Source organism: Epargyreus clarus, unplaced genomic scaffold (assembly GCF_041222505.1).
Source record: "Epargyreus clarus isolate Ecla_fem2 unplaced genomic scaffold, WU_Ecla_fem_2.2 ptg000022l, whole genome shotgun sequence".
In the NCBI taxonomy this organism is placed as follows: domain Eukaryota; kingdom Metazoa; phylum Arthropoda; class Insecta; order Lepidoptera; family Hesperiidae; genus Epargyreus; species Epargyreus clarus.
In genome coordinates this window covers 3,207,804-3,223,223 of record NW_027332229.1, presented here as the reverse complement: position 1 = coordinate 3,223,223, position 15,420 = coordinate 3,207,804, and the positions used below count along the sequence as shown (strand labels likewise).

Genomic DNA, 15,420 nt, shown 5'->3' with positions numbered 1-15,420 from the left:
GCATGCCGTGGCGACCACGCTACGCTATACGATGGTATATATATACAGTCTATATGCAGTAGTGTGTACGGTGTGGCGACGCGTCGCCATGCGCAATCGAATTCAATAAATAGTCATCGTTATCTGGAAAAAAATCGTAATATTTTATTTTGTCATTATGACATATTTAGTTCCTATCACAATATGTTCTTTTCTGCATATTACTTTTACAAAATAATGTCGATGTTTCACATCTGCCAGGCGTCCCGTGACGGCTCACATTTTTTAGTTATTGTACGTTTAAAAGTATTTGACTTTCCAATTACGTTTCCAAAGTTAGTTCAAAACTTTAATGACATTAGGATGGCATGTGTCAAAATGGGCCGATTAAATTGTTACGTAAATAATCGCTAAAACATGGATTTTTTCTGTTCTATATTATAATTTGAATTTAAATTAGTATATTGTCACTCTATCACTTTGCATGACTTTATAAAGATGTACTTTATGAAAATGTTTATAACCTCTGGAAGTTGGTCTGAAGGTCATTGTATGAAATTCTTCCTGCTCGGCAACCGGGCTATAGCCATCTTCATGGTGTCGATTTATCTGTCGTTTTTGGTAAAAAATCACATTCATCTTTTTTCTAAACACCCCAAAAGAAGTAAAACTTCATACGTGACGCATTGCTGCATGCGTCACTTATGAAGCCTAATCTAATTTTATTATGGATTTTTTTTATAATATGAGAGTAGCAGACGAGCATGCAGTCCACCTGATGGTAAGTGGCTACTGCCGCCCATGGACATCTGTAATCAACCCCAGATAGGATTAGATATTCCTACTTGAGGTCGGCCACAGATGCGCCGCTACGCCTGAGGACTAAGCTGGAACGCCTCGGAAAAGTCTATCTCCCTTACCACACCCTTCAAACCGGAACACAGCAGCGCCTAACACTGCTGTTATTAGGTAGAAATAGGTGTGGCGGTGGTGCCGCGGGAGTCGAACCACAAAGGGTTCTACCACCTTCAAAATTCAAATTATTTTCATATTACAGCATCAGTCACTAAGTTAATGTAAATTTCATTTTTATCCAGAATGTGGCAGAATCACTCCCGAAGGAAAGGAGTACATTATAGACGGGAAGCGGGCGAGGCACGGGGAGCTGCCCTGGCACGCGGGGATATACAGGAAGAACAGTAAACCTTACAAGCAAATTTGTGGCGGCTCCCTCACAAGCAAAAACACTATTATCACTGGTATGAAAATATCTATATAATATGTATAATCTGTTAACAACAATATAAATTTAAACAAAAAACAATTAAACACTAAGTATTTAAACTAAAATTTTATAAATAAAATAAATAAGCCAGCACACTGCATGGTGTCAATAGTTATAAATATTTTATTGATAGATATTGAGTAGAAGGATTATCATTTTGATAATATCTTAAAAAGCACCCCACGCTTTTTTTACAATAAAAAATATTTTTATCTTATTTACACTATTCTTAATTCAAATTAAAAAAAAAATATTTTCTATTTTTTAGTTGGATTTTCTATAAAAAGTGTATTTTTTTAGTTTTTTTAAACTATTATTATAACAAAACTTTTATTTATTATAACAAACTTGGATTGTTTAACAAAAACTTAGATTTAACAAAAGGGGCCTCGACGGAAGACGCTGGCGCGCAGACGCATTCACTCGCGCGGCTCCAAAGCAACTTCGCTTTATTCTCAAAAACACGGCGCAAGGCATAAGCTCAGGCGCATGCGCGGTATCCTTGCACATCGTACGATCGCTCCTGATTGGTCAGGCGCCGGCAAGGACATCGTACGATGTTTGGGGATCCGTCGGGCAAATCGAACCTTCCTTTTTTTAAAATAATAAAACCGAAAAGTGTTCCCGCGCTACATCCTCCCCCTATAGCCCTACTTAGCGCCCTCGCAGTTGGGTTAGCATTCCGCGATTAATCGACGAGGCCTACCGCGCCTACGCTTTTCCCTCACTGGAGGTTCGATTGGACCTACATATGGCGTTAAATGCGAGACGTGATATCTACCTATCTCATCATCGCTACGCGTACTTTGTAGCACGTAGGATGTGGGGCTTACTTTACATTTGATTTTGTATGGGCCGTCGCGACGTGGCACAAACTTCACGGACTGTCCGCGACCTACCTCGTTCTGCCCCTGAGTCCTTAGTAAAACTAAATCTCCCACTCGATACGCGGGCGGCGTCCTTCGTCCCTTATCAGCGTTCCTTTTCTGGGTATCCTGCGCTCTCTCATGGGTATCTCTGGCGTCTTCCAACGTGCAGGCTATCCTCTTCAGGTATGGAGTAATAGCTGGCACAAAATTATCATTCTCAACGATAACTCTCATATCCGACGCAGAATCTGATGGTGCTCTCAGCTCTCTCCCAAAGGTAAGATAAGCTGGGGAAAATCCGGTGCTAGCAGTGATCCCAGAGTTCATAGCGAACCTCACCGACGCAAGATGCAGATCCCACGTAGAATGGTCTTGACCTACGAGTATGGCCAGCTGAGGTTTGAGGTCTCTATTTTTCCGCTCAATCGGGTTGGCTTGAGGATGATAATATGGAGTGAGTGACTGAGTTATCCCCAACACGTGACAAACCTGCTGCATCACCTCACTCACGAACTGCACACCATTGTCACTGATTAGACGACGTGGCACGCCATACCTAAGAAACACCTCGTTGGTCAAAGTTAGAGCGCACTCGGCGCTGGTGGCCTGCTGCAGTGGAAAAAGTTCCACCCAACGTGAACTTACATCTTCCACAATCAGGATCCATCGATTCTTCCTAGACGTCTCAACGAGGGGTCCGAAGAGATCCACAGAAACTACTTCGAATCGTCTGGACACGGCCGGAGTTTGCAACAATCCCGCCGGCTTCCTGTTATCCGCCTTATGTCTCTGGCATAGTGTACATCCTTTTATATAATTAGTCGCAAATTTGCGCATGCCGGGCCAATAAAACCGCGCGCGCACTCGGTGCAATGTTCGCTCCACACCTAAGTGACCTGCTGTAGGTGCATCATGTAAATCCTCCATCACTTTCGCGCGCTCATGCTCTGGCACTACTAGACACGCTTCTTCATCTTCGTCGGACTCCAAGCTGTACCTGTATAAAATGCCGTCAGATATAGTGAAACCTTTATCTGACCAGGGTCTCCCCCTTGAGGGTTCGTCAGCTTCAAGATCGTCGATGATCTTGCACACCTCTGGGTCCTTTCACTGGTTTTCACGGACGTCAGCTTTGCTTCGCCTCGGCATATCTACAATTGCCATATACATATCGGAGTCCGGGTCTTGCGCACATGCTGGGCGTGACAGCGTATCTGCCACTACGTTAGACCGACCGGGCGTGTATTCGATGACAAGGTCGAACTCCTGCAACACCAGAGCCCATCGAGCCAGTCGTCCGCACGGTGACCGTTGGCTCATAAGCCAGCGTAGTGGCTGATGATCTGTCCGAACAGTAATCTTCGCTCCTTCTATATAGCCACGGAACTTACCTACAGCCCATACGACCGCCAAGGCCTCGCGCTCTGTCGTCGAGTAATTTCGTTCAGCGCTAGTAAGGAGTCGGCTCGCATACTCTATCGGTCTTTCGTCAGGGCCCTCCCCCTGCATCAAAACCGCACCTAAACAGTATGCACTGCTATCTGTGCAAAGAATAAAAGGTTTCGTCTCATCTGCTTGTCGCAGAATTGGAGCACTTACCAAAAGATTTTTAATATGCTCGAACGCTTGTTTTTCTTCAGCACCCCACTTCCAGGAGCTGGTCTTCTTCAATAGGTTCGTGAGGGGTCTCGCCACCTCTGCGTAATTATTGATAAAACGACGAAACCAACTTGCAGTTTGTATAAAACACTTTAACTCTTTGACATTATTTGGGCTTCCCATACTCTCAATCGCAGCAGTCTTTTCGGGGTCCATTTGGATACCTCCCGGAACGATCACATGGCCCAAAAACTTTACCTGATCACACGCGAAATGGCTTTTCTCCCTGTTAACACGCAGCTTGAACATTTCCAGTCGCTCGAAAACCGCTTCCAGATCTGCTAAATGTCTCTCGAAGGGCCCAGGAGATAGTACTACCAAATCGTCCAAGTAAGCAAATAGTTCAATACCTTTCAGGTTAGATCGAAAACGATCAATGAGCCTCTGAAATGTAGCTCCTGAATTACGCAATCCCATTGGCATACGTTTAACCTATACGTACCTAATGGACTCGTAAAAGCTGTCTTGTCTTGATCTTCAAGTGCCACGTTCACCTGATGATATCCCGACCTTAGATCTAATGTCGTCATGAAATTACTAGTCTTGGCTGCATGCAGTATGTCTTCCATGCGAGGGAGCGGGTACCGGTCTGGCTCGGTGACGGCATTGAGTTTCCTGTAATCAATACACAGTCTCCATCCACCCCCTTTCTTCGATACTAGTACGACATTAGAGGCCCAAGGGGACTCACATTCCTCGATGTAGTCATCTCGAAGGAGCTTCTCTAGTTCGTTCTGTAGAGCTTCTTTCCTATTTTGGGATAAACGATATGGCGGCGACGCGATTGGCTCCTGGTTTGGCTTTACCTTTATATGATGTACTGCGAACTCCGTTGCAGGTCCATTCAGGGCGAACTGCGCGGTTCTTCGCTGTATAAAATCATCTAAAGTACGTCTCTGCTGGTGAGTAAGTTTGATTCCCTCATCGGCGCGCAAGGAGAGATCTGCGGAACTGGCGAACATCAATTCTTTCGCGGGGGCGTTCCGCGAGTGCTCTTGCCTAAAATAATAGTGACGATCGGGTTCGTCCGCGAATGTCCACTTACCCTGCGCAACGTCCATCACTATACCCGCACGGGACAGAAACTCGATACCAAGGAGTGTCCTAGTATTATCGCCAGGCAGTACCAAAAAATCCGTCTGTATCTCGCGACCTTCTACGGTCACTGTAACGCTGGCTTCCAATAACTCCCGTTCTACTCGAGAGCCATCTGCTAAACGTATCCTATATTCGACATTCCTAAATTTTATGTTAGAGTCTAATAATATTTTATACAGGGACGGACTGGCTATGCAATGTGTAGCACCAGTATCCATAACTGCCACACCTCGACGACCCATAACGCTAATATTCAATAACGGTTGAATAGCACTCTTACTTGTAACGGTACTAAAATCGACATCAAAGTAGTGTTCGACGTCAGACTCGCATCTGACGTCGTACGTGCACTTGACCTCTGACCTTCCGTCGACGTCAGAGTCCTGTACGCTGTCGACCCTATCATCGACGTCAGACCCGTGTCTGGCGTCGGACGTACACTCGAAATTATACCTACTTTTGACGTCTAACTTCTGTACATGATCAGACCTACCAACGACGTCGGACTCGTGTCCGGCGTCGGACGTACATTTACGGTCACATTTACGCGCGGTGTCCGAACCTAACATTTTCGTTCTCGTCGCTTCGACAACAGCAACGTGGAAATCTGTGGGCTTAGCGTTATAATTATTACACACGTCGCATTTCGACCTAATCACGCCTACTTTCCCACAACCATAACACTTAATTACTTTATTCGGTCCACCTACTCGTGACTGATTAACACACTCATCTACTGAATGCCCGAATTTTCTACAAGCGCTGCAACGCGGTCTCCTTGTATTACGCGGTAACTCAGTCGAATCAGTAAGCGCGGGAAAACTTTCATTGGACTTACCCGAGGTTCGCTTTGCACTTGCCTGACTGGATTTTACTTCTCGTGCCGCGTCTTCCGCTACCCGTGCCCTCTCAATCAAATGATTTAAATCTATCACACACTCGCGGGGAACACGTTTGCGAATACGCCGGTCTAGGAGTCCGTACACAATGTCTACTTGTAACTCGTCCGCTAAACGATATGGCAATTGCGCAATAAGGGACCTAATGCCATTAATAAATTTGTCACTTTGCACTTCTCTTTGCTCGCGGGCAAACACCTCACGCAACACTTTGTACGCTGGTCGAGGAGCACCATACATGGCCCGCAAACGCATCTTCGCGTCCGCCCACGTAGTCACGTAGTCTCGTACGCCGCGCCACCACACGGCGGCGTCCCCGGAGAGGAGCATAGGCAGGCCTCGCAGCGCGTGCACGTCGGAAACATTGGCGCACTCTTTATACACTCCCACGGAGTCCAGAAACGCCTCCAGTACTTCTGGGTCGTTTAATGCGCCGTCAAACCGCGCCGTACACGCGGTGAAGTTGCCGCCTGCGGCCGGTACTGCCCCGTGGTCTATGAACGACGACGTCATCGCAGCCGTCGTCGGACTCGTCGGGCCAGCCGCTACCTCAGGAGACGACGCCTCGGAGTTCACGACTCCACGAGGCGCCGCGAGCAGCGCGTTGATAAGCGCCTTATTTGCCTCCGCTTGCGTCTTCGCGATGTTTTCCAGTAAGGTGGACAGAAATTGTTCAGAAGGTCCATACTGCGTCGGCGCCGTCGCGCCGGTAACAGGCTCTTCCCCAGTGGAGCTAGAGTCCTCCACTGGAACGACGTCCTCCTTCTCCACAACACGCTGTCTCGTCGTCGGCATTTTCCACTATCCGAAACTAAAGAATACGTTCGGCCGCTAAGTTGGGCGACAATTTATAATAAAACTTTTATTTATTATAAAAAAAACTTGGATTGTTTAACAAAAACTTAGATTTAACAAAAGGGGCCTCGACGGAAGACGCTGGCGCGCAGACGCATTCACTCGCGCGGCTCCAAAGCAACTTCGCTTTATTCTCAAAAACACGGCGCAAGGCATAAGCTCAGGCGCATGCGCGGTATCCTTGCACATCGTAGGATCGCTCCTGATTGGTCAGGCGCCGGCAAGGACATCGTACGATGTTTGGGGATCCGTCGGGCAAATCGAACCTTCCTTTTTTTAAAATAATAAAACCGAAAAGTGTTCCCGCGCTACATTATTTATTTTTCATTTTTTGGTCGAATTTTTTATAAAAGCGTATTTTTTAGTTTTATTTAACTATTATTTATTTTTCATTTTTTAGTGATTATTTTAGCGATTATTTTAACGATTATTACGTAGCGTATTATCAAGTTTATCTTTCGAATCAGCATCAGCACCTTTGCTTAGCAGTGCAAAAATGAATATTGGGTCATTGTTTAACACAGCTGTATGAAGTGGTGTTTTACATTGGTGTTTATTTTTATTGTTAACGTGAAAATCCCAGAGGAGTTGTTGAATGACATCCGAATTGCCAATGCTAACTGCTTTCTTTCATAATTTATACCATATCCCAGGTCCTCTATCTCGGATAAAAGTAATCACGGAAAAAGGATGATAGAGCATCTTTTAAAAACAGGCGCTGATGGCAATACTCAAGAGAAAAACGGTCAACTGCTTTACATCTAGCCATTTCAAAAGGACGTCGTCCAATCATCGATTTAATATTACAGCATGATGATGTTAATATCAAAAATAATTCTAGAATTTCTTCTCTTTGTGTTGCTGCTGCCTGCAGAGATTTTAAAACTGTTAGTAGTTTAATTAATTTTACAGCTCGAGTTAATAATATAAGTTGTGACTATGACGATGAGCTGAAATCATATATGCCTTTACATTTAGCAGCAAGAAATGGGAACAATGAAATAGTGGAAATCTTGTTAAAGGAAGGTGCAGATGTTGAAGTGCTGAATGAATAAGGATGATGAGACACCGCTTCATGATGCTATTAACAACGGACGCGTCGAAGTTGAGGTCAGGTCAGGTCAGGTCAGGTCAGGTTAGGTTAGGTTAGGTGATCGGCGCGCCTGGTAGATTCCTTTATTGGTCTTAACGCAAACCTTCCGGGTCTCAGGAAAACAAAAATCGCTGATCCTGATTATCCTAGTAAGGATAACGGGTCAGAATGTTTAAAATATTGAATTATCATCGGTCCTTAATAAGTATGCCAAATTTCGAGTTAATCCGACGTTTTGAAGGGGGTTAAAATCATGTTCAAAGATTCTGTTACATACTAACATACCAACATACATACGTCTGAAGCTAATAAAAGCGTATTAAAAACATAACACTTCCTTGGCAGTCGGGTAAAAATACACCCTGTTATTCCCCCATCGGATAGTGTCGCTTATAAGGATCTAATTTTGGCAATTAATGCTAAATGGCATAATTAAAAAAAAACATTATTAAGTAACATTTTTTTTATTTAAATGAATAATAATTGAATGAATTTTCCAGCGGCTCACTGCTTCTGGGACGATGTGGAGGGCAAGAAGCCAGCCTCGCTGTACGCGGTGGCGCTGGGCAAGGTGTACCGGCCCTGGGGCGACGAACACGACAAGGACGCACAGTTCTCCGACGTAAGTACAGCAACTCATCAAGAGATGTCGCTACATCATCATCGACCCGTTACTGTCCCACTGCTGTACGGGTCTCCTCTCAGAATGAGAAGGATTAGGCCATTGTCCACCGCGCTGGACAAGTGCATATTTGTAGACTTCACATACCTTTGACATTTTTTTTAATCTCTGGGGAATGCAGGTTTCCTCACGATGTTTTCCTTCACCGTTTAAGCAAGTGATAATTATTTTTTTTAATACGCACATAAATTTGAAAATCAGAGGTGCGTGCCTGGGATTTGAACCTCGGACCCCTCGATCGAGAGGCCGCGTTTCTTAACCACTAGGCTATCACTGCTTTTTATATGGATATGCGGATTAATTTATGAAATTATTATTTGATTTTCAGGTCGCCGAGATTTACATACCGCAACAGTTCCGTGGCGCCTCCGGCAATTTTCAATCTGACATTGCCATAATGATCCTTGAGACCGAGATTGAGTATCAAGTATTCATTCGCCCTGTCTGTGTCAACTTTGACAACTCCTTCGACAATAGGCAGCTACAAGATGGGAAGCTGGGAAAGGTAACCTTTTTTCGAGGGGGAAACCTTCAATAGGTGCACAGTGCTGTGGGAGACACGGGGTTATGTGGGGTTTTTACTGCACTTAAACCCTCCTGGTGGTCGTACTTGTCGCTGCGTAGAGGACTCCGGGAGCTTCCGCTGCTGTGTTGTGGTTTGCAGGGTGTGTGTGTAAGGGAAGCATATTTATCGAGGCATTCCAGACCTCAGGTAGGACTTTTATCTTATCTGGGGTTGATTACAGATGTTGATGGTCGGCAGTAGCCACTTACCATCAGGCGGACTGCATACTCGTCTGCTACTCTAATATTATAAAAAAATACCAAATATTTTTTTGGTATTTGATATTGATAGTCATGACAAGCTAACTTTTATATTAATACGGCTGATCCGTTGTGTTGCCATATAAATAAAAAAGTCTTAAGGGTGAACAACCCTTATCACTTAGGGGTATGAAAAATAAATAGTAGCCGATTCTCAGACTTACTGATATGCATATAAAATTTGGTGAAAATCGGTAAAGCCATTTCGGAGGAGTACGGTAACTAACATTGTGACACGAGAATTTCATATATAAGATAAAATATAATAAACAAAAACACGAAAAAACTTACAAGCGCACTAGTCGCCTCTATAATTTTTGAAAGTTCTCCCCATTTTATCTTGTTTGCCATCATCAAACCCTGATTTTCTTAACATGGTGATTCCATTATGTCCCATTAGTCCATTATGTCTTTTTCCAACAAAAAAAAAAATCGGTTCATAAAAGACGAAGTTATCCGCGAACAAACATAAACAAACATATATACGGTCGAATTGAGAAACCTCAAAAAATAATAAAAAAATATGTATTTCAGATCGCCGGCTGGGGTCTGACAGCTGCTGACGGTAAACCTTCCCAAGTGCTGTTGACGGTCGAGTTACCATTCGTCTCATTTGATCAGTGCTTCAACGAATCTCCAGCTGACTTCCACGAGTATATCACAGTGGATAAAATATGTGCTGGCTACAAGAATGGTATGTTTAATTTTACTTTGAGGTATTTTGGTCTGGACTTCAGGAGTTTTTTTTTTATAATATGGGATTAGCAGACGAGCATGCACTCCACCTGATGGTAAGTGGCTACTGCCGCCCATGGACATCTATAATCAACCCCAGATAGGATGAGATATTCCTACCTGAGGTCGGCCACAGATGCGCTGCTACCCCTGAGGACTAAGCTGGAACGCCTCGGAAAAGTTTGTCTCCCTTACCACACCCTTCAAACCGGAACACAGCAGCGCTTAACACTGCTGTTATGAGGCAGAAATAGGTGTGGTGGTGATGCCGCCGGAGTCGAACCACAAAGGGTTCTACCACCTTCAAAGTTTAGGGATTTTAGGGAGTTTAGGGATCAAACATTTAAATGATTTTTTTATTGGACATTAGTAGCGAAGGAGCATGGAGTAACAATTTTACCAACAAATACTAAATTTACAATTACCTTTAAAATAAATGGGGGTCGCCATGCAAGAAACTAGTTTTCGGCGTTTTTCACTTTATCCTCTAAAGCGAAAAAGATCGACAGTTCAAATTTCCACAATGCATTTACTTCTATGCTCTAGCGGAGCAGGCGGAAGGGGCCTCCGTCCCGGGCCCCCGGTCCTGGGGGCCCCCAAACACAGTAAAATTAGCTAAAAAAGCAAAAAGGTCGCCATAATTGTATTTGACGGCGAATAAGTCAATAACACATTTGTAATTTTGTAAAAATGATATCAAGTTTTTACTCTGGCCTCCATTCAACTTTCTGCCCTGGGCCGACCGTAGTCCACCACTGCTTCTGTGGCTGGTATAATTATAAATAGTAAAAGTTAAAATTAAAAATATGGTATGAAGGTGGTAGAACCCTTTGTGGTTCGACTCCAGCGGCACCACCGCCACACCTATTTCTGCCTAATAGCAGCAGTGTTAGGCGCTGCTATGTTCCGTTTTAAAGGGTGTGGTAAGGGAGACATACTTTTCATTCCTCAAGGGTAGCGGCGCATCTGTGGCCGACCTCAGGTAGGAATATCTAACCCTATCTGGGGTTGATTACAGATGTCCGTGGGCGGCAGTAGCCACTAACCATCAGGTAGACTGCATGCTCGTCTGCAACTCATATATCATAAAAAAAGAGGTACGGAACTCTCCGTGTGCGTTCGACACGTACTTGGCCAACTATATACACTCCTAAACTTCTTGCATCAGGTACGGCCCTTTGCGAGGGTGACAGCGGCGGAGGCCTGGCCTTTCCGGAGTACGAGAAGGGGATACAACGGTACTACCTCCGCGGCATCGTGTCCACAGCGCCACGAGACAATAGGCTGTGTGATCCCTTCCAAAGGACAACTTTCACGCAGATCATCAAGCACGAGCATTTTATCAAGGATTATATCACATTTGACGCGTAACGGGCTGTAACGTAACGTGATTGAATGTGATGTGACGGCACGTGACGTGACGGACGTGATACTTGCATACAAAACAGAGTACTATACAAAATAATGAATGTAAAACAGTAAAATAATACCTAATTACAGCATAACAGATGTAACTTACCATCAGACTGTACCCTTAGTTTGAGTTTTTACGTTTTTACAAAAATGACTGTTCTGGTATTTGTTTATGTATTTGCCCATCCATTTCCAATCAGCGCCCCTAGCGGATTATATCAGAACTGATTGGAAATATATAGGAAATACGTAAAAAAAAACAAAAACAGTCATTTTGTCAAAATGTAAAAACTCATACTAAGGGTACTGTATGCTTATTTACTACTTTTATATGCCATTTATACATTAATATAAAGTATATATAAAAGAGATAAAAATAAATTGATAAAAAATTATAATGATCCAAATCGATCTTTAAAACACAATGTAAAGAAAATATAAAATGAAAAGATACAGTAATATAAATGACATTTAATAAACTAAGAATCACATACTGGTTGTATCGTTGGTGCTATATTGATATTATATGAATAAATAAGTTTTAATTGAGATTTTAAAGGTTGAAGCGAATAAATTTTAAAAGGATTAAGCCGTTTGTCCACCGCCGCCGTCATCGAACCGATACCGAGGACGAGATGACGGCGCCGAAGTAGTGGTACATGCATTTACTGTAGCCGCTTGTCCACCGCACGTCCGTCACCCGAGCACCGTCATCCCGGCCGCCGATATTTCGAGTAGATCGGCGTGACCGCTAGATCGGCACAGAGATTTTGACGGGCCGATGTACGTGCAAAATAAAACACGTTTGAACTTGTCCATACACTGCCGTTACACGCGTAACACCTGGAACAAATTAAACCGGCGGTTCGGTCGCGGTGGACAATCTATCGCCGTCACGTCGTAAAATGACATAAAATCGGCCCGAAATAATCTCGTTCTCGGTATCGGTTCGGTGACGGTGGCCGTGGACAAACGGCCTTAGAGCCCCATCTGGCGTTGTCCACAGACGCATCGTCACCTCTGAGGACTAAGGAACGCTTCGTATAAGTATTTCCGAGGCGTTCCAGCTTAGTCCTCAGGGTAGCGGCGCTGGCCAACCGCAGGTAGGAATCCAATTATATCTGGGGTTGATTACAGATGTCCATAGGCGGCAGTAGCCTACCTGGTGGACTGCACGCTTTTTTGCCACTCCTATTTTATAAAAATGTTATTTTTTTATTTCTATCGATTTTTTGCTCAATTTTTGTAGTGTCGTAAGTAAATTTGTTTTGTAAATCTATATGTCCTTCATAGTTTATTATAATAGAATCATATGTATTCCATGGAAAAAAATTATAAGTTTTGAAAAAAATGTATCTATATGAAATTTTACCTAACTTATGCGACACTGCGCCCTTGCAATAGTGTAAGTACGGTATTTATAATATACAGGGTGTATACCTTCATGCGACAATAAATGAAAACACAAGACCTACTCCTTCCTTGGAACATGTTATAATAATTAAAAAACACTAATTAAAAAAATAAAACTTTTTTAAACTTAATAATAAATGATGGGATAAAAAATAGATCACCATTTTGCACGACTCATGATGCGAAGCATCAGAGAGTGCTTTACGATCGAAAAATGTTTTTCGCTTCATTTTGGCGGCTATTTTTATTATTATAGCCTTAATAGTTCACGGAATCAAGATATTTTGCATACTATTGTCGAGATAATTTAATGGAGATTAATTCCATACTTTTTAAAAATTGATTTACTGCAATAGAATTGGTAAAAAACACCAAAATAGGTCAAAAAAAATTCCTGTCCGTCATGTGTGAAACCTGAAAACACTGTAACTTGTGAAAAAATCCATCATTTGAGTTAAATTTAAAAAAAAAAAATCTAATCGACGATTGTAGGTCACTGAATGCGAATGATTAATTAATTCAGTGTCGTTTAATTGCAATTAATAAAAAACGAAAACTACAAGACTGTATATCTATAGATATTATGTACATTTATTCCACCAGGGGCGCTTTTGCAGTACCTTCTTCCTACTACAGCTGTTTTTTCGGCAATTAATTTTGAACGACTTGAGTTTTTTTTTATATTTCATAATTAAATGAGCATTATGAGTCGTGCACTTTTGGATTTTCCAAACTTTATTTATAAACATCTGTTAACTAACGTGATAATAGCGGCAACAGCGCAGTGTCATGTCGTAAAATCTCTTACTGCGAGTGGCTCGGGAGATGGATAGGTTCATGTGGTTAAATTTATTGTCGTATGCATTTTTTAATAGTTTTTATGCATTTTGTATGTACAAAGAATAAAGAAGTTATTAAAAAAAATTTTCTTTTTTATTAATATTTGACGCCTTAATTTTTTTGCCACGTCCATTTGCTGTTTGCCACAAACTCAGCACTGTAGCGGACTAAAGGGGGGAGGGGGGAGCGATCCCTGTGGGGTCCCCAAACACAGGTCGTCAGAACCAAGAGTCTGTGAAATGTGTATTAATCAGCGAAAAAAAGGTCACAGGAACCGTACGTATTTTGCGGCGAATAAGTCTACGACACTTTTGTACCTTTGTAGATTAAGTCAAATTTTTGCAGCGGGGGCCTCCATCCACTTACCGCCCCGGGCCTCTGACCTTAGTACGCCACTGCCACTACTACCACTACTTTCTTTTTTTGTTTACGAGTGGGAAACCTTCAAAAGGTACCCGACGACGTGGGAGCGACGCCGAGTTATGTGGGACTTTTACCGCACTAAAACCCCCCCGATAGCCGTCCTCAGCGCTTGGCGGAGAACTCCGGGATCTCCAATGGAACACAACCGGAGTCCTCCTAGCGCGATGCCCCTATCGGGCTCTGCCCTTAGGGGAGCAATTTACGCTCCACCCGCACACCTGGTGTTTACGACGGTATGCGGCCACACACACATCGCCGTCCTTCCCAGGGTTGCTTGTTGGACAGTTCGAGCTCTCACTTTTACCGCCCGCAATCCCGGAAGCCCCCTCTTAGTCGCCTTTTACGACAGGCAGGGGATACAGTAGCCCTATTCTAGCCCCGGGACTACAGGGACAACTACTACCACTACCTACCTACCTGGGACGAGGCGACTAGGAAGCATTGCCCTCCCTGGTATCCGCCGCCTCGTTCACGAGCATCACCGCTTCGAAGACTAGTGTCACCTTTGACTTATATCCGCATTGCACGCTCTTAATCCCTTCAAAAGTGCATAGCACCCTAGCAGTGGTAGCTTTTTAACACGCTTTTATTGGCTTGGGTTGTATGTATGTATGTACGTAACAGAGTAACGAAATATTTGAACCCGATTTCTATCCACTTTGAACGATCAGTTTTATTAAAAATTTTGAAAAATTATCAAAAACCGACAATACACGATTTTAATAATTTTGTACCATTGTCCTTATCAACATCTTCAGGATTAACAATTTTGGAGGCGAGATTGTTCGAGCGCCTTAGAGAAAGTTCATCGCAAAGTTACTAGATTGATTTTTAGTTTTGAAAAATAATAATGTTATTTCCCTATAACTCAAATGTACTGAAACATATCTAATGCCATCATGTAGAATGATTTTTAGGATTCCGTATTCAAAGGGTAAAACGAAACCCTCCGCTGTCTGTTCATGAGTCACAGGGCTTTATCTCTTAAACCGTAATAGATAGACACTTTTTTTTACAGACGATGCATAATAATGCTCGCTATAACAACAAATACTAAAAATTAATAAAATAAATACAGTTCAAAAAACTAAAAAACACGCTTTTATGATAAAATCAATTAAAAAGTAGAAAATAATTTTCAATCTAGGAATCAAATAAGGAACAGTTAATAGTATAATTGTGGAAAAAGTGTGGGGTGCTTTACGAAAACTGATAAATGGAGCACCCCACGTTAGTACTCTGTATTCTACCCATTTGGCCAGGGCGGTGGACTATGACCTTATCCTTCTCATTCTGAGAGGAGACCCGTGCCCAGCAGTGGGACAATTACCATCAACCCCAGATAGGATTAG

The 15,420-nt window shown here is 43.0% G+C and overlaps 1 protein-coding gene across 1 annotated transcript in view; it reads left to right on the top strand.

Annotated features, from left to right (window-relative positions):
• The window catches only part of LOC140751388 (modular serine protease), a 42,574-nt gene extending 29,653 nt beyond the window's left edge, over positions 1-12,921 (top strand). The window contains exons 13-17 of the mRNA XM_073085293.1: positions 1,077-1,238; positions 8,238-8,359; positions 8,748-8,924; positions 9,779-9,938; positions 11,148-12,921. Coding sequence (XP_072941394.1) covers positions 1,077-1,238; positions 8,238-8,359; positions 8,748-8,924; positions 9,779-9,938; positions 11,148-11,350 — 824 coding nt within the window. The 3' untranslated portion in view covers positions 11,351-12,921. The remainder of the gene's footprint in view (positions 1-1,076; positions 1,239-8,237; positions 8,360-8,747; positions 8,925-9,778; positions 9,939-11,147) is intronic.
• The last annotated feature ends 2,499 nt before the right edge of the window (positions 12,922-15,420 follow it).